Consider the following 24,946-nt stretch of genomic DNA (forward strand, 5'->3'; position numbering starts at 1 on the left):
CCGAGCCAGGACAATGAGGTGGGAGCTCATAATGGTGTCACCATGGAGGGCAGGAGCAGGACAGTTAAGAAGGCCCTTAATAACTAGCTCAGAGAAACAGGAAGAAAGTCACCCTAAGTAAAGAAACTGTGGGAAGTTGCGGTAACCAAAATGCTGCCTTGGTGGTCTCCCTCGAGGGGTTGTTTTCTGGGAGTTTGAGGTGAGAAACACTCAAAGCTTGGGCTATGTGCTGGACAATGTCACCGTGAAAGTCAAGGTGTCCAGCCAAGAAGTTTGGTTTTGCCAAAGAGGAAAGGACTACAGTGTCATCAAAAGATATTTTGTGTCCTACCCAGAATTTAATCTTGGCGATCTTACAATCTCAATTATTTATAATTGTTCCTGTAATGTTCCATTTGCTTTGAAATGGATAGAAAGACCAGACCCGACACGCGTAATTTCATCACAAGCAGCTGCAGCAGCAGCCCTGCTGGGGGCCTGCCTCGAGCATCACGACCCGGAGAGGAGGGGGCCACGGAGGGCCACTGGTTCATCTCTGGTGTTGCAGGTCCGTTTAAAACCAGTGCTTTCCTTTAGGTGAAGACAACAGAGTGTTCTGAAATCATATGATCAAAGCCGGAGCTGGCAAGGGTGGGGGGTTCCTCTTCCCTCTGTATTTTAGCAACTATATTTAAGCCAGTCATACAATGTGTTTAACTCAGAGTTCATTACTTGTAAGAAGGGCAGGTAAGAGAGCTATGATAACAGACCCACAGAGGAGGAGGGGAAGGAAGAGGAGGAGGAGGAGGAGGGAGAGGAGGAGGGGGATTTTACCACTTTTCTCATAGATGGAATACTGCTGATTAGCACACAGGCAGTCTCACGGGGCAGTGGACAGGCCACGCAGCGCCCGACACATCTCTCAGCATTGCCGGCTCTGCTCCGAGATCAGTCCGTTCATACATCCTGACAGAAAGCAGCTGGGAGAACTCGCAGACCTGTTCTCCTGTTTCACAGAGGCCCAGAGCGAAGAACTGACTGACTTGCGTGTGGTCCCCCATTTACTAAGGGATGGATTCTGGATTCAAAGCCAAATTTTATGACTCTCAAACCAGTGCTCCCTTCATTGTATCACTCTTCCCTGACGTGAGAATGAAAACACAGTAAATTCTCTCTCACACACACACACACACACACACTCTCATGGTATAGAATTGGAAGCTGCTTCTGGCTGGTTACTATCAAGGGAGGATCAGCTGAGTTCTAGTCAGCAGAGTATGTGTGTGTGTGTGTGCACATGTGTGTGTTTTATGGGAGTGGGTAAGGGACACATCACAGGAAGCACTAGAGAGTATCGAAAACACTCAAAGCTGAGGCCACATGTTGAATAAGGTTACAGTTCGTGGACTTTATTTTTCTCCAAGAAGGCTCAGTTCCTTGGAGTCAATGGGATGGGGCAGTTTCTTTATTTAATGTGTGTTCTAGAACCTAGAAGTTGGGTCTTGGCTTCTGAAATCTGGGTTTCTACACTGACCCTGGTTGAGCTAATTACTTACTCTCCAAGTCTATCTTCCTGCCTTCAGTTGGGGAGAATAATGCCTGCCGTATCTTTGTCGTAAGGTTTTTCTGAGGGTCAAGTTCATATGAGAGTGCATGGAATTTATACTCAGACATGCTGGCTCTTAGTAAAAAGGTGAAGTTGGCTAGTGCTCTTTGGCTTTCCATCACTAGCCCTGCCCGTTCCTCCTTACCTGCCCCCCCACCTTTTTTTAATGCAGGGCTTGAATTCACGACCCTGAGATCCAGACCTGGGCCATCCATGCGCCCCCATACCCCTGCCGGTTCCTGACGCCCCAGGTCCTCCAGCTGCCCACCCAAATGATAGCCCGAGGTCGTCTGTCCCTCTGGATAACTCCAGCGTCACCTGCGACAGGTTAGATCCTCAGCCGTGGTGTCCACACCTTTCTCTCCTCCACAGGCTGGGTAGCTAACAAGGAACTAGACTAGGACAGAGGCAACAGTGATCTTTGAGAAGCAAGTGAGAGTAGGAAATGGAGTTAGTTGAGAATATGCCTTGACCTACAGAAAGCAAGACAGGAGTGTGAATAAAGTGGCATGTTGTATCCACACTGCGTGATTCACATGAAGGCAGTGCAGGCAAAGCTTACCAGAAGCATTAGGCTCTCTCTGTGACACCCTGGGAAAATGTAACCAAATGGGTTTTGGCTTCAAATTCTTTCTGACAGCTTCAAGTCCATTAAAAATACATTAAATGTCAGTGAGAATTTTGCCACAGCACGTTGTTTTGCCAAGAGGAAAATTTGTTAAATCTGGCCATACATTTAAAGATTCTCTACAAAATCATTTCAAGTAACTTACTTTCATTGCTATGCAGAATGCTGTCGACTTTGGGAGTAGTCACTTACACACACACACACACACACACACACACACACACACACACACACTTACTGTTCTTTTTCTTCCCTTCTTTTAGTTTTGTAGCTTGATGAGAAAGTTTCATGCGGAAAAGTCAAAGAGGTTCTCGTAAGTGTGAGAACTACAGTTGCAATATCAGAAGGAAGCTATTGTTTTAGACTGGCGACTTTCTATTTTGCTTTTTTTTTGACCAAATGGTGTTGAGATGTGGATATTACCCTAATTTTTAAATTTAAAGAGAGAAGTGAAAAGGAGAAGCTATTTGGGATTTATTGAGATTTTATTTTATTATGTCATGCTCAGCATCATGTTTTACTTTATTTTGTTTCCTTCTTAGAAGAACAATTCTGCAGGGGAGTATTTCTTCTATAAGCATTTCACAAACAAGGCTCAGAAGCGTCGGATAATTCTGGAGAGACCACAAAGCTAAAAAGGAACGGAAATGGGATTCTAACTCAGAAGATGCTTTGCCCACGACTCAATGGTGAGCAAGAAACAAACACAAAGAAACTATTTGGATTTTTTAAAGAGTTTGTGATTTGCAGGGGGAGAAAGGGGGGCAGTGAGTAGGAGGACAGATGAGTCAACCTCAGCCACGTGCTGGTTAATTGTTGATGCTGGGTGAAGGGTTTCACTGTGCCATTCTGCCCGCCTTTGTATGTTTGAAAATTTCCAAAATTGAAGGTCAAACAAAACCAACTCCCTGCTTAAAGGCCACTGACAACATAGAAAATACTACATATAAATACTCTTTTGTGGTTTATAGAGCAGAGATGGAGTTTTAGAAAATGGAGAAAGAGCTAAGCTTCAATTCCTAGAGACATTTATCAAAATAGACCCACCTGTCTGGTCACGATACATGCATGATATGCACCTTGGCCTCTGCTTCTTGGAAAAGCCATCATTCTGCTGTTGGGCCCTGGGCTGCTTCTGAGGTTCTAGTCGCTACTTGTATTATTTCTAACTAGAATGAGGATTTATATCGTGGGATATCAGTAGTGCTACCCAGGTTACTTTTTTACCCTATCTGTAAGCCCTTCTAACACTATCAAGAACTACGAGAAGAGACGTAAATCTCACGGGTGGGAGAAAGCATATTTCACTCCAGGGAAAGGACTGCTTTGCTTAACTTGAAAGACTACTTTTCACTAAAACAGTGACAAAAGCTTTTCTAGGAAGAATAACAAATACGGAAAATCACCTCCATTGCTGTGGGCCATCATCAGGGCTTCCAAAGACGTTTCTGGAGTTATTTCTAACTGGCAGATCATTACTTTGGCTCTGCTAATGGTCCTGGCTGCTTTCTTCAGGTCTTCGGTATTCAAAAGTAAATTGGCTCCAGCCACTATAACAATGATGTTCTGGCCTATAAAGAATTTCCGCATATTTATATTAAAAGCCAAGTGATGATATTCTGCAATGTTACAATCACCCTTACAAAGTCATTATACTAAATGTGTTATAAGTATTAATTTTCACATTTCTAGGTGATTCAGGTGAAATTCTAGTTTTCCGCTCTATCTTTGTGGATCCCTGCTCTGTAAGATTAATATTACTCTCATCATTTTGAGTAAAATCAAAAAAATAATTCCCCTATCAATATTCTTATATACAAAGAAAACTAGCTGGAAGGTGATACCTAACAGTTAAAAATGACGGGTACAAAGCAGGTGGTAAAGATTCCAAATCCGAAATGACAGATGTCATAATGATGTGTATGAACAGGAGCAAACTTGCCCAACACTGAAAACCAAGGCTCTGTGGTACGCAGTCAGTTTGCGTGTGCACCTAGGATGTTCCGAAAATCAAAACATGTTTTGTAATATGTACCAGATGGGAAATTGTGCCAAATCACCTAAGGTCGAGAGAGGGGTATTTCACTTAGGCAGCATCAGATCAAACAGAGGCAGAAGGGGCGCCTGGGTGGTTCAGTGGGTTAAAGCCTCTGCCTTCGGCTCAGGTCACGATCCCGGGGTCCTGGGATTGAGCCCCGCATCGGGCTCTTTGCTCAGCGGGGAGCCTGCTTCCCTTCCTCTCTCTGCCTGCCTCTCTGCCTACTTGTGATCTCTGTCTGTCAAATAAATAAATAAAATCTTAAAAAAATTTTTTTTATTATGTTCAGTTAGCCAACATTCAGTACATCATTAGTTTTCGAGGTGGTGTTCAATGATTCATTAGTTGTGTATAACACCTAGTACATAGAAGATTTTAAAGACTGAGTGCAAAAAAAAAAAAAAATAAGGAAGGCAAAATATCTCACTCATTTTTAGGAACATTTTGATTACATGTTGGAAAGAATATTTTTGATATATCGGGTTAAGTGATGATATTAAGATTAATTTTACCTATTTCTTTTGACTTTTTAAACTGCGCCTCATGGAAAATTTCAAATTATGTCTGTGGCTTGCATGATATTTCTTTTGGACGGCTCTGATCTAGAGGGACGAGTTGTAGCACTCATTTCTTTTTTGTGCTCCAGGCTGCTCGTGCTGATCTTGTATAGACATGTCCTAAAATTACCTCTGAACACAGAACACATGCTAGCCTATCATCTTACCACAGATGTGTCTCTTGGCCACAAGGAGGACTTAATAAAGTGGGGATGGTTTAGCATAAACCCAATCTTGGTACTGGAAAAATTCAAAGTACCCACACACTGAAAGACAGCCTTCTCCTTCCTTTTCTCCTTCAGTGACCTCATTCTCTCTGCTAGAGTCAACTGGTGTTTCTGTGTTGCTGATTCCTGGATCTCTGTTTCTGGCCTGGCTGAACCGACAGCTGTCCGGTAGACACGGCCAGATGGCAAGACCATTCCTGCCACCAATTTAACTTGTCAAAACTGAACTCCTTACTTTACCTTGCTACTCATTCCTTCACTTAAGGGGGCTGATGGTCCCCTCTCTGGGTATTTGTGTTAGCTCTTCTAGGACAATCTATAGTCTCAAGGGTATTACCATATACGATAAATAAATCAGACAAGTTCTAGCGTAACAGGCACTCAATACACAACATTAAACTACATCTTTGCATGGAAAGTGCAAAGGATGAAATGGAGCTCAAAGATACCCCTAGAACACAAAAAAGGTTGAAGACAGGGAATGAACTGCTGTTGGCGGCAATAATTACTTAAAATGTAGCTTCAAGTAATGAACACAGACTGTCTATTGTTAGAGTGAAAATTTTAATCTGCCTTAAGTGGAATACATTTTTTAATTGTTGTTATTGCCACTTTGGGATCGTGAGAGTAGAGCTAAAAATACCGTATCTTCTGTGAGAAACGATTGTATGAAACTATATTACAAATCAAAGACATATTCTGACAAATCATAATTCCACAAAATGCATGCTGACTGCCCACGATGCCCCAGATTCTGTCTGAAGTGCCCCATGAAATGCTTGGTCCTTAATTCTGAATTAAAGAATTTCACATAGGTTTTAAAAAAAATTTTTTTTTTTAAAATATTTAACATAGTTGGCAGAAATGATGAAAACTTTACTGCAGGGTAAAGGGAAGTTACTGTTTTTCAAGACGAATGTTTTAACTGTCGCAAGGCCCTGTGACAGACAGACATAGCTGTATATATAGACTTTTGAGGGTTGATTGCCGTTTAAAGAGCAGACAAAATTGAACACTAATGATAACTTAGAAGTAATTAGTTGCTGCCATTTGCTCCGTAAATATTCTATAAATATGATTCATTAACTTCCTTGTGCACCTATCTATTTACATTTATTTACCTAGTATAACTGGAATGACAGATGAATACTTAACTGCTTTTAGAGACAAATATCAATGCTGCATTCACAAGAAGGATAATGGGACATTTCACCATATTAAAATTATTCAGAGGCAACTGTAATACTTTCCGTGTATTGGATGGCCAATTTCATATTTAAATGATCAAGTTGGGAAGTATAAATAAAGGGAAATATGCATGGTTAGATGGGAGGAACCACACTTGAGGCCTTAGGCTGGTTGGTATGGTAAGAGACCCAGAGGATTATGGTAAAAATCGATGCTCCTGCCCTAGTTCTGGACATGAACTGCTTCATGAAATGACACTTCAATATGCGAAACACGTACCTTCGTTATTGACAATTATAGACGCAGTTCCTGTAGCAGCATCTTGAGTCTGATATGCAAATTCTAAAAGAAAAAAGAAATTACAATCATGTACACACAGCCTGGCATGGATAATCTCTTTTAGCGATTTCAATGCACCACTCATCTTTGGAAAAACTTTTTAACCTTTAACCATCTGGAATGATAAAAGAAATAAGCAATTAGCGCTAATTTATACCCATCACCTATACAGTGAGGAAGACAGAAGCCTTTATGCTTAGTTGTACCTTTGCTCTATATTACGAACGACCCCCCTTCCAATTCATCCACATTATTCATAGAGGATACATGTGCATGTTCCTAGACCATCACATTTCCTTTCTTCAGTGAAAGAAATGATAGACTTGAGAGATTAAAGGTCAAACCTATACAATGAACTCGGTTGCATTTCTTCATAAGCTTTGCATCTCATCAAGAATCATGGTCTGGAGTGTAAATGGCACTGTTGATCAGGCGGCCTTTCGCAGCAGCGAAATAGCCTTGAAATGGAGCCAAAGACCTGCATTCTACTCCTGCCTCTGGCTCCAACTAGCTGTGTGCTCTTGGACACGTTGAGAACCAATCTGGCCTTCAATTTCTCTTTTGTGCAACAATGGCATCAGCTTCAGTGGTTTCAAAGATCATTTCCAGCCGTGACATTCAATGACTTTTCTTAAAATATCTTTTGTGAACACAGCACCTGTTTTCTCTTGTCACCTGCTTTTGGAAACATTTCTACAAGATGAAGGTTTGTAACCTCTTATCATTTTATTCCCATCTGGAGGAATATACATGAAAGAATTAACCAAACGACATTTAAGTAAGACAAGACAAGGCTGTGCATAAAAATTCTCTGGCCACCAGAGGAGGATCTAATAATTCTATTCTATATTCAACTGTTCTTGTAGCCAGATCCCAGGGGAAAGTCATAAAAAGTAACTTTAAAAAAGATGCCATTTTACCTGTAGAAATATCGTTCTGTTTTAAGTTTTCTATATAATCATTGCCAAAAGAATCTTTGCCAACCTGTACCAAAAAAAAAAAAAAAAAAGATGAATGTTAGATCTTTTACATTTAGTAAAATGCTACAATGTAGCTTTTTAGAATACTTAGCATTTTAAAAGGGCATATCTGCACAGTACTTTATAAACATTAGCTAATTAATCTTCTTAATATAAGATGCTAAACTTGATTTCAGCCCAAAGAATTGTTGCACTTACATCCTACCTAAAACACGAAGCATTTAATGACTGTCACGAGTTCTAGAACTTTGCTCTCATTTTGATCTGTTCGTGTGGAAACTCCCACTAAGACAGAGCTGTCTACCATCAACAGTCCTCAATATTTATGGACAATCTCAGTTGTTTGTACTTCAGTATAAACGAGAGCATCTTTGTAATGACTTGCCTGGTGTTTTGGAATCTTCTTATCTGACACAGGATGGGGGCAGAGAAGAGGGAACTGAAAAAGCCCTCGATAACTTGGGTAACTGGGTATCATGGAAGTCTGTTGCTTTTGCCTCCTTGCCTGCATTCTGGTAATGATACTTCGGTTCTCCCCTGGGACACCCTTTCCTCTTCCATTCACCTGGCAAGGTGGTTAAGGTGCCACATCTGTTACAATCAGAAATCCCATGTTTGCCACATTGTTGCCACCCAGACTCCATAGTTTACCTTGGGATTCACTCTGGTGTCCTACACTCTATGTGTTTTGACACATGTATAGACAAGTATCCACCATTATTGTATTATCCAGAATGGATCCCTGTGGCAAAACCCTCTGTGCTCTGCCTGCCCCTGGCAACCACTGATCTACTGTCTCCATAGTTTTGTCTTTTTCAGAATGCCATATTATTGGAATCATACAATATGTAACCTTTTCAGACTGTCTTCTTTCACTTAGAAAATACGTCGAAGTTTCCTCCATGTTTTTTTGCGGCTTAATCACTCATTTGTTTTTAGCGCTGAAAAATGTTCTGTGATACGGGGTGGACTGTGGTTTATCCATTCACCCACTGAAGGACACCCTGAGTAGCTTCTAAATGTTGGTAATGATAAATTAATGTGTTGGCTTTTGTGCGGATGCCCAATTTTATTTTTATTTTACTTTAATTTTAGTGTAGTTAATGTACAGTGTTACATTAGTTTTCTTCCTATTTTATTTTAAATTTTAACCAGCTGTCACCATTTAAGTATTAGTGAACTTCACAAAAACAAATTTCCAGGAGGTCCTGGAAAATCCTGAGGGTCTGGTAACACTGGGCCCACATTCCTGCAAGGCCACCCCGGCTGGAACTGCCCCAAAGGTGAGGGCATGCTCTCCAGACCACAGCCTCCACCTGGCCTCCTGTAATTTATGTTACCTGCCTGGCACCTGTAGGCTTTGGGCTTGCCACTCCTGAACTACTATCTCTCTGTCCCGCAAGTGAGCCCTTCAATGGATGATGTATCTGTCCGGGTCTCAGCCATTCCCGGTGTGCTCTGCTTTTCTGCAGAAAATCGCTCCTCTCTGGATATATCAATAGAAAGAAACCTACAGGTTTACATGGGTCAAGATCCTCAGTGAGTGATGAGAAAACTTGCTGGTGAGATCCTGGATTGTCTAGATCAGGGGTTTGAAAACTTTCTTTTATAAAGGGCCGGAGAGGTAATAGTTTAGACATTGTGGGCCAGATCGTCTCTTTTGCAACGATTCAGCTCTGCTGTTGTAGTGTGAAGGCAGCCAAAGAAAATCTGTAGACAAATGGATGTGGCTGTGTACCAATAAAACTTTATAAAAATACATGGTAGGCAAGATTTGCCCCATGGGTGGTAGCGTGCTGACCCCTGATTTAAATGCCACCTCTGAGAACTTCTTCCTCAAAGGACATTCTTCCCTGTGCTCCTTTCCTGGCAGAAGTGCGGATTAGTCAATAATCTGGAAAGATATATAATAATTTCTTTCTTTTTTAAAGAATTTATTTGACAGAGAGAGGATCACGAGTAGGCAGAGAGGCAAGCAGAAAGAGAGGGGGAAGCAGGTTCCCTGCTGAGCAGAGAGCCTGATGTGGGGCTTGATCCCAGGACCCTGAGATCATGACCTGAGCTGAAGGCAGAGACTTAACCCACTGAGCCTCCCAGGAGCCCCTATAATAATTTCTTATTAGCAGAATTTCTATCTCTACAATGAAGAGCGTCCATTAGAAAGCACTGCCATGGGGGAGAGCTCCCGGTTGAAGGACGTCATCTATCAAAGGTTTTCTTCATGGAAGGCTGGCCATTTATCAACCAAAGCATCCCATTTCTTAGGTCAAAGATTCATACCAGAAACTAACTGTTCTCTCTCTCTCTCTCTTTTAAAAACCATTATTTAAATGTCTCCCATGGGCAATCAAGATACTATAGAGTTGGGAAGGCATCATTATAAGAATGTTGTAGGGATTAAAGGGAGGCCATTCTTAGGCATGTGGGACCTGGTACAGATTAGAGCGAAGAAACTTCTCCCCCCCTTCCTATCAGTTTAATACAGGAGAAATCAGTACCACCCACTCCCTCTGGGAACAATCTGTTTAAGGTGAATTTCAAAGGCATGTTTGATAAATGGTGTGGTGATATAAACATTAGGAAGTGCAGGGATTAGGAAGATTTGTTGGAAGGGAGGAGAAAACCAAAAAGCATGCGGCTTTGCCCTCCAGAGACTGTCAGAGGGAAAATAAGACCGAGAGAGGCAACTGTCCCGCCAAGCGGAGTATTGCCCCCATCGGAGGTGAAATCAGGGAGGGGCGGCATGCTCACGGTAACTGCATTTTGCAGGCTTGCTGCAGTGGTATTTTATTTTTAATTTTTTGTGAGGCTTGAGCTCACGATCCGGAGATCAAGACCCATGAGGTCAAGACCTGAATTGGAATCAGATGCTTAAGTCAGATGCTTAACCAACCAGGCCCCCCAGGCGCCCCATGCTGCAGTCCTGTTCCTCCTCTCGGATGGGCTGTGCGCCCCCCCCCCCCCCCCAGGCACAGTGATGGTTCCAGTTTTAGTCCCAACAGTGACTTCCTGGCAAACCTGTCGGCTGACATTCTAACTGCTATGTGAGACTTGGAACAAACATAATTTGCCTTCGCCCTCTTGGATATTCCCATGACAGAAATAAAAATCTGGTAACTAAAAAATAATGGCAAAGTAACTCCACTGCTGAGGATCAAGAGAAGGCAACCTCAGCTCCGTGAACTTGGCCTCAGGGTCATGGTGACACATTCCCAAGTAAAAGAACTGATGAGAAGCCTCTAAACAGGAAGGCGATATTCACATTTGTGTTGTGTAAGTCAGAAACTCCTTCCTGACCCCTGTGGTTTGGGGCAAGCCGCTTTAACGGCCTCTTAGTCTCACTCTCCTTATCTGGAAAGTCACAGCAAGTTTGCTGCAGGGATGAAATAACATGCCTGAAATGGGTTGACAACTGTGAAGGATTCAGTAATGGCTTGGCACTATCAATGTCACGGCCATCGTCCCCATCCTCATCATCACCAGGGCAGTCCTGCTGCCACGAGGGCTGCTTCCCTTGGGGGGAGGGCACCTGCTGCTTGGATTCAATCTTTCTTTTTTCTTTTAATTTATTTATTTGAACAGAGAGAGAGATCACAAGTAGGCAGAGAGGTAGGCAGAGAAGCAGGCTCCCTGCTGAGCAGAGAGCCTGATGTGGTGCTCGATCCCAGGACCCTGGGATCATGACCCGAGCTGAAGGCGAGGCTCTAACCCAGTGAGTGACCCAGGCACCCTGGAGTCAATCTTTCTTATAAACTACATTCCTGCCTATCTGGTTCTCCCTGACGCTTTCAATTCTTCCTGCTGCTCCCTATTTTCAAACCGAAGAGCACCTGGTCATGGAAGCAAGCATGTGGGTGCACTGAATTATTTTAAAAATAAGACTGTATTACTATTATTGTAATGAAAACATAACATCTGCATTAAGGGTGAAACTAATGCTGTTTAATGTAACCAGGTATCCTGTTACTTCCATAAGACTAACACAGCCAACCGTGAGCATGTCTGTGTCTTAGACATACCTATTTATTATAGAGAAATGTGGGCAAAAAGCAGCAGAGATCTGAGGCCTCTTTTTTCTTTCTGCATTACAGAGTTGCACGGATGCTTTGGGCAAGGTCATTCTAAAAGAATGCCCTTTTCCCTGTTTCCCCACCCTCAAACCTCTTACGCAATCATTTATTCTGCTGGATTGACTTTAAAAAAGGTCGAGAGGAGCGAACACCTTCCAAACCCCTTTGGCTGCTTCTGCCTCAAATGTAAGCCTCTTCCCCAGGAACTGGACATTCATAACCAGAAATCAGAGGAGTGAGACCCAGGCTAAGGTGTCCCGCATTACCTCATTGAGAGCTGGGCGAAAGTATCTTGAAAATCACGGTGAATGACACAAACGGAATGATTGGTAATGACTGTGAATGAAAATCACAGTGAAGAATTCTTGAACACTATCTCTGAAACTAATGATCTGGCTAACTGAATTAAAATTAAAAAAGAAAAAGAAAAAGAAAAGAAAGAAAATCACAGTGAGTGATTTCAAACGGTCCTTGAAACAAAAAGGACTTGACATCATAATTCCAGAGGAGAACCTCTTCAGGTATTTTTGGAGGCTTCTCTGTCTTCCCGGTCACATTCGCCTCTCAAATGGAGAAGAGAACTTTAAGTGTAAGTATCTCGGCCGTGAAGCAAAATACTGCGACTGGGAGTCAGGAAACTTGGAACTGAATTTCAGTTCTGCCATTATCAGGCTAGTTAAAATTCTTCACGTTTTGCAGCAAACGGTTCCACCAGAGCCAGATAGCGTGGGACTGGGGTGAGTTCTGTCCGGCAAGTAGGAAACCGGTAGTTCTCAGTCTTCGCTGAGTGTTAGAGCTCCCGAGCAGCTTACACACATCCTGGTGCCCAGGTGACACCTCAGATCAAGGAAAACAGCCCCTGTGGAGGTGAGACCCTGGCCCACACCCCCGGGGATTACAATGTATGCCTCCAGCTGAGGCCCACAGGCTTGCAGGATGAATGCTGGGAGAGTGTGGGTGAAGCTTTGTGTGACAGAAACGAGGAGGGAGAGAGGTCCTGCCTGGTGCTACCCTGGGGAGTCAACTAAGTGGGAACATACAGTGTGGCCTGCAGAGTCTGCCTGGGGCGAGGGGCCCAACGGGGACCAACACGGGCATCAAGGGATTGTAAAGCTACAAACATTGACAAGCGTGTGTTTGTGGACTCTGGTCTCATTTTCATGTCACCAGGCTTGCCTCCCCTTGCTCTGTGGGCTTCTAACACTCGTATTTGGCAAAAATCGTTGGATTTCTCTGTTCTACAGAGTGGTCAGCGGAAAGGCACTATTAACCTGATGTTATCATTCGACTGCATTAGAACACAAGGTGAGTACAATATATCTCTATTTTCTTGCCTTCTGAGAACTTGGAAGTCCTTTCTTCTCGCCACCTAATCAACCTCACCTGTTTTTCAAGTGCAACTTAAGGCCTACCTCCCCTACCCTAGCCCTTCTCAAAGCTCTCATTTCCTCAACTCCTAGAGTATTCCTACTTGATACCATTAAATATTTAATTGCATACCACCTAATTTTGTTTGCCTAAACAATCTTCCTAAAAGTCTAGCTTTCCTAAAACCTTATCAGAGACTCTAGCTTGGCCTGTATTATTCTTCCTTAAGCCCCGTGCATGAAATGTGTTCTATATGTGTTTGGTCATCTTAGTTGCCTGTCTGTTCATTTTCCTTGGCCCATCTTATCATTAAAAAAAAAAAAAAAAGATTTTATTTATTTATTTGACAGAGAGAGAGTGATCACAAGTAGGCAGAGAGGCAGACAAGAGAAAGGAGGGGTGGAGCAGGCTCCCCGCTGAGCAGAGAGCCTGATTCGGGACTCGATCCCAGGACCCTGAGATCATGACCTGAGCTGAAGGCAGCGGCTTAACCCACTGAGCCACCCAGGCACACCAAATCTTCTCATTCTTTTTTTTTTTTTTTTTTAAGATTTTTATTTATTTATTTGACAGAGAGAGATCACAAGTAGGCAGAGAGGCAGGCAGAGAGAAAGGAAGGGAAGCAGGCTCCCTGCTGAGCAGAGAGCCCGATGTGGGACTTGATCCCAGGACCCTGAGATCATGACCTGAGCCGAGCCGAAGGCAGTGGCTTAACCCACTGAGCCACCCAGGCGCCCCAAATCTTCTCATTCTTAAAGGGACATGACAACAGGCACTCAGATTGTCCTAGCTGTGGCTGCCAAAAGGTCCTACACAAGGTTTTGATCCTAATAGACCCCTGGAAGGCATTCCTATACTCTTCCAGTAGCAACAGGGAAATATTTTAGGTAGAAGGATTCTGGGAAAAGCACATAGAATGAGGTAGCCTGGGTAAGCCTGTTCCAGGTGAAAGAAGCCAGGTCATCGGCAGTTATGGACAACCACTTGCACTTAAGCCAGGGCAACTCTTACAACCCCAGATGCTCTTCAGGAATCCCAGGCTCAGCTCCTCCCGGAGGCTTGTGGAGTTGTGCAGTTGACTAGAACTTTCCACAATGCTGAAATGCCCTCTCTCTCTGTGCTACCCCAAACAGGCACTTGACATGTAGCCAGTAAGACAGAGCAACTCAATTTAAAATTTTATTTTAATTACATTTAAATCCAGCCACTCATGGCTAGTGGCTGCCATCTTGGCTAATGCAGCTATAGAGAGATGTAAGGTAGAATCATGGAAAACAGCAGGTCAGGTCAGGAGTAAGATCTTTTCCTCCAGCTAAGGGTCCTGAGGTATTTCCTTCACTTTTACCACAGAGAAGGCTCTCTGCATTGAGGGAGAGCCATCAGTGGCTTCCACAGTCCAGAACTGATCTCGTGCTGAGGAAGGTGACTGCAGTTAGCGTTACCATATAGTGAATTTGTACCATATATGGTACAAATGTTGAAATGAAACATTTCAGAATGGTTGCGGAATGGGCTGCTTGGAATCCTTGAAGAGTAGAAAAATAGTAGAAATTCTAGGGATTCCATCTGTTGACATATAGCTGAGGCAAATAAAACCTAGAGGACTAAGATATCTTACCCAAGGTCACATGAAGTCGAATATTTCTGCTAAAAAAGTTATCACGTATAATAAAACAGGTTACCAGTTATCAGTTCTCAAAGTTAGAATGCACAGAAATATAATTAACACTAAAACCAAGCTGAGTGCAACTTAATCTTTGTGATTTAGGACAGAAGAATACAAAAAATTGCCATTGTTCAAGCTAGCTGGTGGTTTAAATCCTATCTAAATGGGGATAATGGCCTTTAACATACAAATTTAATGTCACAATCCCCATTTATGAGTTCTGCTTATCTGACAGGGGAGGTGGGGAGAAGGTAAGAGCTGGTTGGTGGTAATCCAATTTTCTTCCAATCTTCCTATATGAGACCCATACTGTTTATTTGCTTAGGGTCCTAGGGTACCCCGTATTTGGACACATGGCCAGGCATTCCAATCCATAGAGCCATTAGTTTTAGCCAGTCGTCCTTCAGCAAAGTTCAGGAAAGGACAAATTTCACTTCATTAATATATAACATGGAAAGCACTGGTGACTACTTTTGATCTTGGAAGACTAAATCTTAATGCACGAGCCACTGACGGTCCCACAGTAATCTAACAGACAGTCTAACTTTTTTGGTTAAGATGATGAGTACTCTAATACACTCCATCTGTAGTGAAGGCTGTTTTTCTTTTTTTTCTTTTTCATTTTCAATCTACTGTGGACTAATAATTCTGTAAAATGTAACAACACTGAAATAAAAACAGAAAAAAGAGTCCTACAAAATACCAGGCTTAATTTATTATTACTATTACATTCATCAGCTATAAACATTATTCTGTCAAATGCTGTAACTGTTGCTAATTGCTTACTCATAATTCCTGTGCTGTCCAGACCAGTGACCGTTTGTAGTCTGGCCCGAGGATCAGACTTTGGGCAGCGTCGCTCTAGTATCTGCCCATTCTTCAAGGAAAACACACAGGTGCTTGTACTATAGAGGTGGATTTTTTTTTTTTTCTTTTTAAAGGAAGCTCTACACCTAGTGTGGGGCCTGAACTCATGACCCCAAGATCAAGAGTCACGTGCTCTACCGACTGAGCCAGCCAGGCGCTCCTAGAGAGTGTTCTGTTCGAGGAAAGTAAGATCAGCTAATTGTTTGAGGGTCTCCCCACTTGGCTCATTTCAGATCTGGGTCATTTAGGGCCATGCCTGTTCACGGCTTCTTCCCACCACATAAGAAACAGGGTCTTTGGGCTGAGACTGGGCCACTGCATCTTGAGCTCTTTTTTTCTACCCTGGCCCTCCTGAGCAGCCCGTTTCAGATATCAAGAAATGACACTTAGTTTGAATAGAATGATGGAGGAGGAAACACTTAAGAAAATCAGGTGAAGTCCTATGGAAGGTAGCCTCACAGACTCTTTGTCCTGCCAAGAAGACTTTCATTTTCTTTGATCTCTGCCTGGATTTGTAATCTGAAAATATTACTTCCAATTCTCCTTGGACTATGGCCTTGGGCCCGGTGAGTCCTGACTATAACACTCTTTAATGACTTGAAGTGTTTCATGATTACATGTTTCCCTTGATGCACATTGATGGGCTCCTGCTTAACAGTCCTTGTCTCTATATCTTGGCAGAGAAGTCCTTGAGCACAATATAAGTTGTCTGGCATGTGGCATCAAACGGTCTTACTTCCCCTGAGCTTGGATTTTGGTTTGTCGTAGGGTGGTGGTAGATTAAATTAATGTGGCCAAGAAAACCGCAGGAAATGTTCTACCTGTTTTTCTTTTACTCCGTCTGTTCATTTTTATCTTGAGTAATTTCATGATTTTGGTTTCTACTTGGAATTTGTTATCTTAAAAAAAACTGCTATACAGCAGGTTGGCTACTTTGCTTAATAAGAATATACTTCACCATGGAAAAATATTGTGACAGATGGATAACAATAGCTTCTATTATAAAAAAGATACTTTTCTTTTGAAGAAGTCTAAGAATATTATGCAATTTGTTTAGGCTTAAAGAAATCTATGTCTAAAGATTCCAGGTTGTCTAAGCAAAGTCACCCCATGTGGGTTTTGGCTGAAGCCAAGCTTTCTCAACCTCTCTGTACGGACACGCACACTAAAACCGACTGTGGGGCGTTAATGGCCGCTGGCTACCTCGGGGCACCGTGGGTATGAACACCTTGCCCAACTGTACAGGTGCTACCCTAAACTGTCATACGCAGACCAGAATAAAACAAACAGGACCGCTACTTTATCAAACTCCTGACTCTACCATTTCCCCAAATACAGCCCTCTGCTGTCTATTCCTCTCACATCCACTCCTGACGGTTGCATGATTCACTTCCCAAGTTCAGTTCCACAACTCAAATATTTTCTATTTTGCGTTTCTCTTTGCCTCAAATTCAACAGACCCAAAATAACACCAATCTCAATCTTCGAGTTGGATGAGATCCCAGGGGACATCCAATTTTGACTTTCATGGCTACATGAATAGCATTTATGAAGCTTCCAAGAGGGGTTCTCTAATCTCTCCTGTTACGGCTCCAGCTCGAGGGAACTCCTCTCTTCCCAGAGCAGCCATTTTTGGTACTTCGCTTCCAATACCAATTCTCTGTCCATGTTTTCCCAGCCGGCAAATATCCTCCTCTTTCCAGTTCCCAAGCCCTGTTAAGTCCGCACCATCCGATGAGACCCCAGCCCCTTCATTTCTAATCAAGCATAGGATCGTCAGGCCTCTGGCTCCCTCTCCAAGCCCCACAGTTCCTAGCATGCACTAGGTCATCAGTAATTAATGGCTGATTAGTTGACATTTAAAATCAAGAGTTCAGCCTTAGAAGATGCGCATTTCTTACTTTGAACCTTGTGCTTCATGGGATGTTTTTGACCTAAGAGCTATATGAGAATTTCATCAGGTTAACCATAAATTAGAAATAAAACTACAGTTGATTAGCAGATGAAATGATAATTGTATAGTTTGTACATCATTGAAAGACTCCTGTGGAGAGAAGAGTGCCGTAGGCGATGGGAAATGACATTGCAGAGAAATATTGGTGAAATGGACCCAGCTCACAGGAGAAAGCTCATTCTTTGAAATTTCTCAGATTCTTCTTATCCTTTACTGTGCAGACTGAGTCTAGCTTTCCTGAAATGAACTTTCGTGTTCTACCAGTAATGCTAGCATCTTAAAATTTCATTAAACACACAAAACGCTGAACCTTTGGTAGCCAATTTTATTTTCAAATGATTTAAGTCAGATGGCTAGAAAGAAGGACTACTGTATTTTACATGCCATTTCCTTATATACCTCAAAACAGAACTATGCCTAAGGATTAGTTATGGGTAGTTCATTAAAGCCCAGATTCCTTTCTGACCCAAGAGCTAGCATTAGAAGAAATAGCTTAGAGATGAGTGAATCACCAGTTATTAGACCAAGTTTCCAAAAGCCGTGCTGTAGCAAAAATTGCTAAAGACAGGATGACTTCTGCTGTTTAGAAGCTGGACTGTAGAAAGCCCGCGGGGTAGGCAAATTCCTCTCCCTTCTCACCCTTCACTTAGAAGCGCAGTAAGTTAAAGGAATGCAGCATTACGCTACTTCCTGGAGGGTTCAGTGAGGGAGAAATGAATATGAAGGATAAGGAGAAGGACTCTCTCCTATTTCAATCTTTAACACGAAACAGATACTCAAGCACGTGCATGCACAAGCATGTTCACGGCAGTACCGTTCGCAGCAGCCAGAAGGTGGAAACTGCTCAGGTGTCCATCAACAGACAAGTGGGTAGACAAATTATGGGCTCTACAATGGGACATTATTCAGCCAGAAAAGGAATAAAATAGATCCATGCTATAAGGCAGATGAACCTGGAGGACATTCTGCTAAGTGAAAGAAGCCAGACACAAAATGCCATGTATCCTATGATTCCATTTAGAGGAAATATCCAGAATAAATCAGTCCACAGAGACGGAATGCAGACTGGTGGATGCCAGGGGCAGGAGGTGGGATGGGGGAGTGGGGGGAGACGGCTTTACAATAAGGGGTTTTACTTTGGAATCCTAGGAATGTTCTGGAACTAAGAGAATGATGGTTGTCCAACACTGTGAATGTACTAAATGCCACTGAATTGTTCCCTTTAAAATAGTTAAAATATAAAAACAATCAAGTCTTAAAACCAGACCCTTGCCTCTAGAATCCTCTCCACCATGTTTCAAACTTACCTTGCATACCATGGATGTCTTTGCTCCAAGCCTGGCAGCTTGGACACACTGGTTGGCACCTTTCCCTCCAAAGCCAATAAAAAACTTATGTCCATGGATGGTTTCTCCAGTTTTGGGCAAACGAGAAGTAAGACTGCCATAATTTAAAAAGAGAAGGACAAAAATAAGGCACATCAATTTAAGTTCTTCAGAAGAGAGAGGGAAGGTTCTCTGATGGGAGTCTAGTTCTAGCAATCAGAAATGCAAGCAGAAGCAGAGTAGATCACTTTTTCCTTTAAGATAGCATTCGGCAGTTGGCATCATGACCCAGAATGCATCTGCTGACAGGATGTCTTTCTGTCCGCTCCCCTCCCCTCCGCACAGTCCCACAGCCGCGCTACTGGAGAGCCACTTCAGATGACAGTTTCTAGTGCTACTGCATCAGGGGTACTCATGGGTGCCTCCGTTTTCCATCATGGGGAGCTCTTACAGGGAAGTCCCTTCTGATTCCCACTTCCCAGCGCCCAGCACAGACCTTTATTCACAGTGGGATAAATTAATGTGTGTTTCTGTATAGGTTTATCTGGTCACTTTAGCAAGAAGCAGGAAGCGTACCAGGGTTCTGGTAACCATGCTCAGGACCTAAGGAGAAGAGGGACGTTGCAATTGTAGGCACGCAGGAATCCCATCTGTTTCCTGGCAGGTTGGGCGGGAGCGGGTTATGACTTCGATGGCACGATCAAGTCATAGTCCCAGTCCATCCTGTATCCCAACCATTTCAGGTACTAACTCAAAAAGAGCATCTAAGCATCTATTCTTAAAAAATGGAGTCTTGAGAGCTAAGTGTAGTTGAAAATTTTTACTATAGAAAATTTCAAACCTAAAAAACTAGAGAAAACAGTATACTGACTTCCCTAGCCCCAAGCACCCATCCCCCAGATTCAACCACTGTCAACTCCTAGCCAACCCTGCTTCAGTCTCTACTTTCGTGGACTCCTCCAAGAGCGAAGGAATTTTACTCACTTGTTACTGCCTGGTGAGGGTAGTAGCAGAGGAGACAAAAAGTCAGAGTGAAAGGTTTCCTCCAGGGTCCGGTTTTCATAACATTAAAGTGGAAGATGTGAAGAAACAACATCTTTGAGGGACAGAAAATGTGACAATGGAGAGTGCTGTGTGTAAGGGTAAGTGAGGAAGATGGGCTTGAGGAGCATGAGGACTGGATGGCCACAAAGAAGTGGGCTGAGGGCCAGATGGAGTGCCGGCAGGTGTGACCAAAAGAGGTTAAGTAGCTTTAGATGGGAAAGAAAGGCCAAGAGGGGAGTTCACGACAGCAAGTCGATCGAGAACCTACTCTGTTTTGGCAGATCTGAAATTTATATTCATTTCCCACCTAGCCTGTGATCTATTTAAAACCAGTCTCCTATGCCTAATATTAGAGTACCAGGACAATGCCAAGTCCTACAGGTCACTAAGAGCCTGTTTATAATGGAATGACTTATGACCGAAGCCAATAACTCACAATGGTGTTGATAATGACCAAGTTCAACCTGAGCACCTCCTGTATGTAGTTCTAAAGGTCTCAGGAAATTGGGCTAAACTACTCCATTCCCTAGCACTGCAGTGTCAAATATGGTTATTTGAGATTCAAGAGAGACTCATCAATAATTTGAAAACATTCTATTCCACTCCTCCCCTTTTCAGTGCTATTTTTACCTCCTATTCTAAATGCATTTATAGTACTGATGAAAAAAATATCCAGCTACAAGTTCACTTCTGAAAAAGGTACTCAATCAAGAGAAAAATGGTTTTAATGTAATGTTATTATCCTGTCATTTAATTTAGCAGTGACAAGTGATGATGAGATTTTGATTTGCATCAGAAATCTTAAACATTTTAGGATTCTGTTATGAACAGGCAATGATGACTAATCTGTGCGACTGAGTAACTATGTGAATTCTTGGCTTATTGACGCTGCTACCAACAACATCCATAACAATTTTAAAAAGAAAAAAATACCCAACGTGGCTAAAAACAGGCCAAATAACTGAATTAGTAAGATGGTCGGTATAGAAACTTACAACTTTGACTATATTTATAGTTAGGTCTGGGTCACAATACTCTGGTTTGAATCAAGTATATTTTTTATTATTGGCTGTGGGAAGTCATGAAAAATAGATCAGCAGATGATTATTGGGATGTGTATGTATGGGATGGAGGAGTGAAATCAGGGGTACAGGGTTATGTGTTTGATGTGGGAGCAGATGGCAGGGACTTCAACTCCTTTCTAAACAATTTATATTAACACAAGCACTGTACTAATTTAGCCATTACTGAGATTTCATCACTGAAATTCCTCCCTCCTTGGGAATCATACTCTTTTCTTTCTGCATCTCTGCCCTACTCTTCCTTCCTTCCTTCAGTTGTAGACTCTCCCCGTATGCCGACAAGGACCAAGTCTGTCCTGTTCTCCATTTTATCCAGAGTGCCTGCCACTTAGCAATGGGCTTAACATATTTTTTGACTGAGTGAATTTTTTAAAGAGACTTCCCTTGTCTCCTTGAAGGGTAGGAGAATATGACTGGAGGAGCTCAGGACACGCTGGCCAAACAGGCCGCTTTGGTGTCCTGCTGATGGTGAGCCGTAGGCACATGAAAAGGAGCAGATGGTGGGCGAGGCTTTCTCTGACCTGCCCTTTGTCTGCCTCAAGACCAGTTCCCCAAAAGGACTCCACAGCCATGAGTCCCCTCCCTGGGAGTTTCATCAACCAGCAAGGATGGACTCCTGTCACAGGCGAGAAGTCACCACCACACCTGGACAATTGTCACAAACACTGTCATACCTCCTATTTATAAAACCGAGGGCAGGGCCAGTCCATCTTTCCTAAATCATTTACTCTCCCCTAAGAGGGCTCCCACACCTTTCCCCCTTCCTTATTTAAGAAGCCCCCGAGTTCTTAATCCCCTTGGGCAGTTACCCCTTTTCCCCTGGGCCCTGCCCATGTACACCTGGGGCATTCAGGTTAATACATTTGTTTGTTTTTCTCGTTAATCTGTCTTTTATTACCAGGGTCTCAGGCAAGAACTGAGAAGGGAAGAGGGAAACTTATCTCCCTTTCCACCTCTCTTTTCTATGTCTCTCCTGTGTAGCATCCATCCCTATTTCTGAATTGCAGACGTGGAGGTGTTGGTGAATGGGAAAGAGGAGCCTGGTGGGAATGTCAATAGTCTGGCAATGACAATTTCATGGTTTACCAGACCTTGCCCACCGCCTTCCCCGTATTAGCAGCACGCCTCTCCTATAAGCAGGAACCATAACCAGAAATCAGACTATCCTTCTTCATTTGTGGGTTAATTCAACAAATGTTAAATTGGTGTTTTCCAGTCTACCTCTATGGGACAAAAGCAACTTCCTGATAATATAATAAATCCTAACCCTGATGCAAGCAACATATGAGTTTGGGGGGGGGGGCGGGAACCAGTTCAGAGCATGAGATTATTACGATCTGATTCATGATTTTTTTTCTTTTAAAGATCAAATTGGTTTTATTAAATGATTCATGAATCAGGCAGCATCTAACAAGTAGAAGGGAGCGCCCCAACTCATGGTTTTTAAAAAATAAAAAGATGCATGTGTATGTTCTCATATGTAAATGCACAGAAAATGAAGTGTTAATGACAGGTATCCATGAAAAGGGTGGAGAGAGGGAGCAAAAGTTCCTGTTTTACTCTGTATACACAGGTGTATGCAACAGGAATACTTTTGTGCATACGGGAAGCCACCTGTTACTACTTCAGATTCACCCGGCTTCCCAGCATCTTCTTCCAGCTTCCTGGTAGCCGGGTCCTTGTAGATGCAACGTAACACGGCCTTGCCCAGTGCCGCTCTCTGTCCATTCCAGGGTTTCTGTCCCTTTGTCGTGGTTCCCCGGCTGTCCCGCAGCATCGAGCAACCAGCCAAACACGTCAAGTGTCTTTGTACAGGCTTTTCTCACTTCCTACATTACAGTCCTGCACAGATTATATGCCCTTAAACCTCTGTCTTGTGACCTTTCTGTTGAACCCAGGCTAAGACAGTTTACTGCTTATTTTTTTAAGTAAATGAACTGGAGCGGAAAGCAGCTTTGAGAGCAACTGGAAAGTTACAGACAGGCAGAAGTATTTCTGAATTAGAAATCCCAATTTACCTTGAACTAGGGTTTCCTACCTCTTTCCTTATTAAGGTCATGAAATCAAGGTCCATCTCAAGAAAGGACTGCAACAAAGCACTGCCCCCTGATGAAAGCATTGCTATGATTTGTCGAGATTCAGACGTGAGGCTTAGGAGGGCGCCAAGGACAGACACGTGCTCAAAGGAAGATAAAAGGAGAGCAGTATACTGGTAGTAATGCACTGCTGCTACCATTTAAAAATTAAAAATAGAGTCAAGTTTCTGGATGATGGAGAAAACCCAGACAGAGAAAACCAACCATAGGAAATATACCTGAACTTAAATTTGTAGCTTTAAAAATGTCACCTTTTAAATTTGCACAGGAGGAAACACTGATAAAATGTTCATAGATGGCCCCACAGTCTTCTGGGCCCTGAGAGGTCACGTGGCTAGAGCTTAGTTGCGCAAGGTAGCAGGCCTGAGCCACTTACTGATTGTACTACATTTGACAGCTTTTCCCTCTTTGAACCAGCTTCTTCTCTTGCAAAACAGGTTTAATAATACTTGTCAACTCCTTAAATGCCTGGGTTTTGTGCTCTGAGTTATTTCACTGACAGGTGTTATCAGAACAACTAATCAATTGCTTTTAGCTTCTTGACAATGACGTGCTTGTTACAGATTTTCAGAGATGGTTCATACCAAAGGAAGGAGTGACCTCGTGAAGCAGGGAAGCAAAGTCTTTCGACCGAAGAGGTCACAGTACCCCAGCACCAGCCCAAAGTCGAGGAATAGGTTGCTTTTTGCGTTTCATCCTTTCTTCTTCTGGCTGCAAGCCTGCAAACACCCGGTATGCCTCTCTAATAGGGGACTGTACTATTACGGCACCATTAAAATTCATTGCACTCATTTGTCATTCCTACTGCCTGTACAATTCAGCCATATCTGTTCTTCTCAGCATTTGTCTATGTCACATTTGTAGGACTGAGCGTCATTTCCAAAAAAACCTAGTGCTCTCTCTTTCTAGCTCTGGGGAGAAACAAAACAAAACAAAACAACCCACTTAGCTTCCAATCTTCATTCTGTGGTTCCTAACCCTAAATTTGCAGACATAGGATTTATTTAAGGGAACGAAAGCTGAATTATGCTTTAAACCATTTTTTAAAAAAACGATTTTGATTATTAATTCCTATTTTTCCTACCTAACCAGTCTGGGGCTGAATAGGAGTTTCGCCTGAAGATGTAGCTATCCTTGAATTTATAGAAGAGCTACGAAGAGTATTGGTCACAAGTAGCCAGCCTTTCAGTGTGTCCTGTCCTTGAACCTTATTTAAATTTTGCTTGTGTGAAAAAGTGTAGTAGGCACGGGAAGAGCCAATAAGGAGTATGTTATGGTCTTACGTGGCTGCCTTCCTTCCCATCTCTCAGATGTTACCTCCTCAGGTCTTCCCAGACCACCTTATGAGAGATGTCCTTATACCTAATTTTTGTTAAGTTATTAATTCATTCGGACAAGGAATACTGTGTTTCTGGATCAGAGACGCTTTTTAATTACTCATAATTGTGTTAGCTCTCTGTGTCCCAATCTTCCCCAGGGTGACATGAGAGGAACTTCCAAATAATGAATTCTTGGGAGTTTGTATGGAAGCTGACACAGCTGTTGCTCCTCCTCCCCTCCGGGGTGGGGAAGGAGAGGGAGAAAACACAGCCAAGTGACCTTTGCTTTGTAATATAAACCAACGCTCTCAGGGGAATGAGGGGTGGGAGGTCTCTAGATTTACAACCCCTCGAATGTAAATAAATGTGTCCAAGGAAGAAGTCCCAAAATCTCTCCAGAAGTCTCTGACTTGCAAGGTTTGCCATTCAAACATTTTTTAAACCTGGTGCTAGCAATCTTTGCTCAGAAAGTCCTGATCATGCAGAAATGTGGGAACATTTATGGGAAAAACATTCATTGCTTCCCAACAATTTTCTTCAGATCAATAGCACTGTCTGATATTACAATACTCATTTCTCTCCTCCATCCCTATCTTCTTTTGGATTAATTGGG

At 42.7% G+C, this 24,946-nt stretch overlaps 1 protein-coding gene and 1 long non-coding RNA gene across 3 annotated transcripts in view; one reads left to right on the forward strand and one right to left on the reverse strand.

Moving 5' to 3' along the window:
- Nucleotides 1–24,946, reverse strand: part of RBKS (ribokinase) — an 83,194-nt gene that overhangs the window by 48,119 nt on the left and 10,129 nt on the right. For both annotated transcript variants that reach the window (XM_082745189.1, XM_082745190.1), the window contains exons 2-5: nt 18,775–18,907; nt 7,483–7,546; nt 6,503–6,565; nt 3,620–3,784 (exon numbers count right to left, since the gene is read on the reverse strand). In XM_082745189.1, the coding sequence (XP_082601315.1) occupies nt 3,620–3,784; nt 6,503–6,565; nt 7,483–7,546; nt 18,775–18,907 (425 nt within the window). The remainder of the gene's footprint in view (nt 1–3,619; nt 3,785–6,502; nt 6,566–7,482; nt 7,547–18,774; nt 18,908–24,946) is intronic.
- LOC309871821 lies at nt 2,820–24,034 on the forward strand. Its single transcript, XR_014315501.1, has 4 exons — nt 2,820–2,902; nt 11,634–12,201; nt 12,857–12,917; nt 23,578–24,034. It is a non-coding gene; the product is annotated as an uncharacterized lncRNA (long non-coding RNA).

The sequence above is a fragment of the Mustela nivalis genome (genome assembly GCF_964662115.1).
Source record: "Mustela nivalis genome assembly, chromosome: 8".
Lineage (NCBI taxonomy): Eukaryota > Metazoa > Chordata > Mammalia > Carnivora > Mustelidae > Mustela > Mustela nivalis.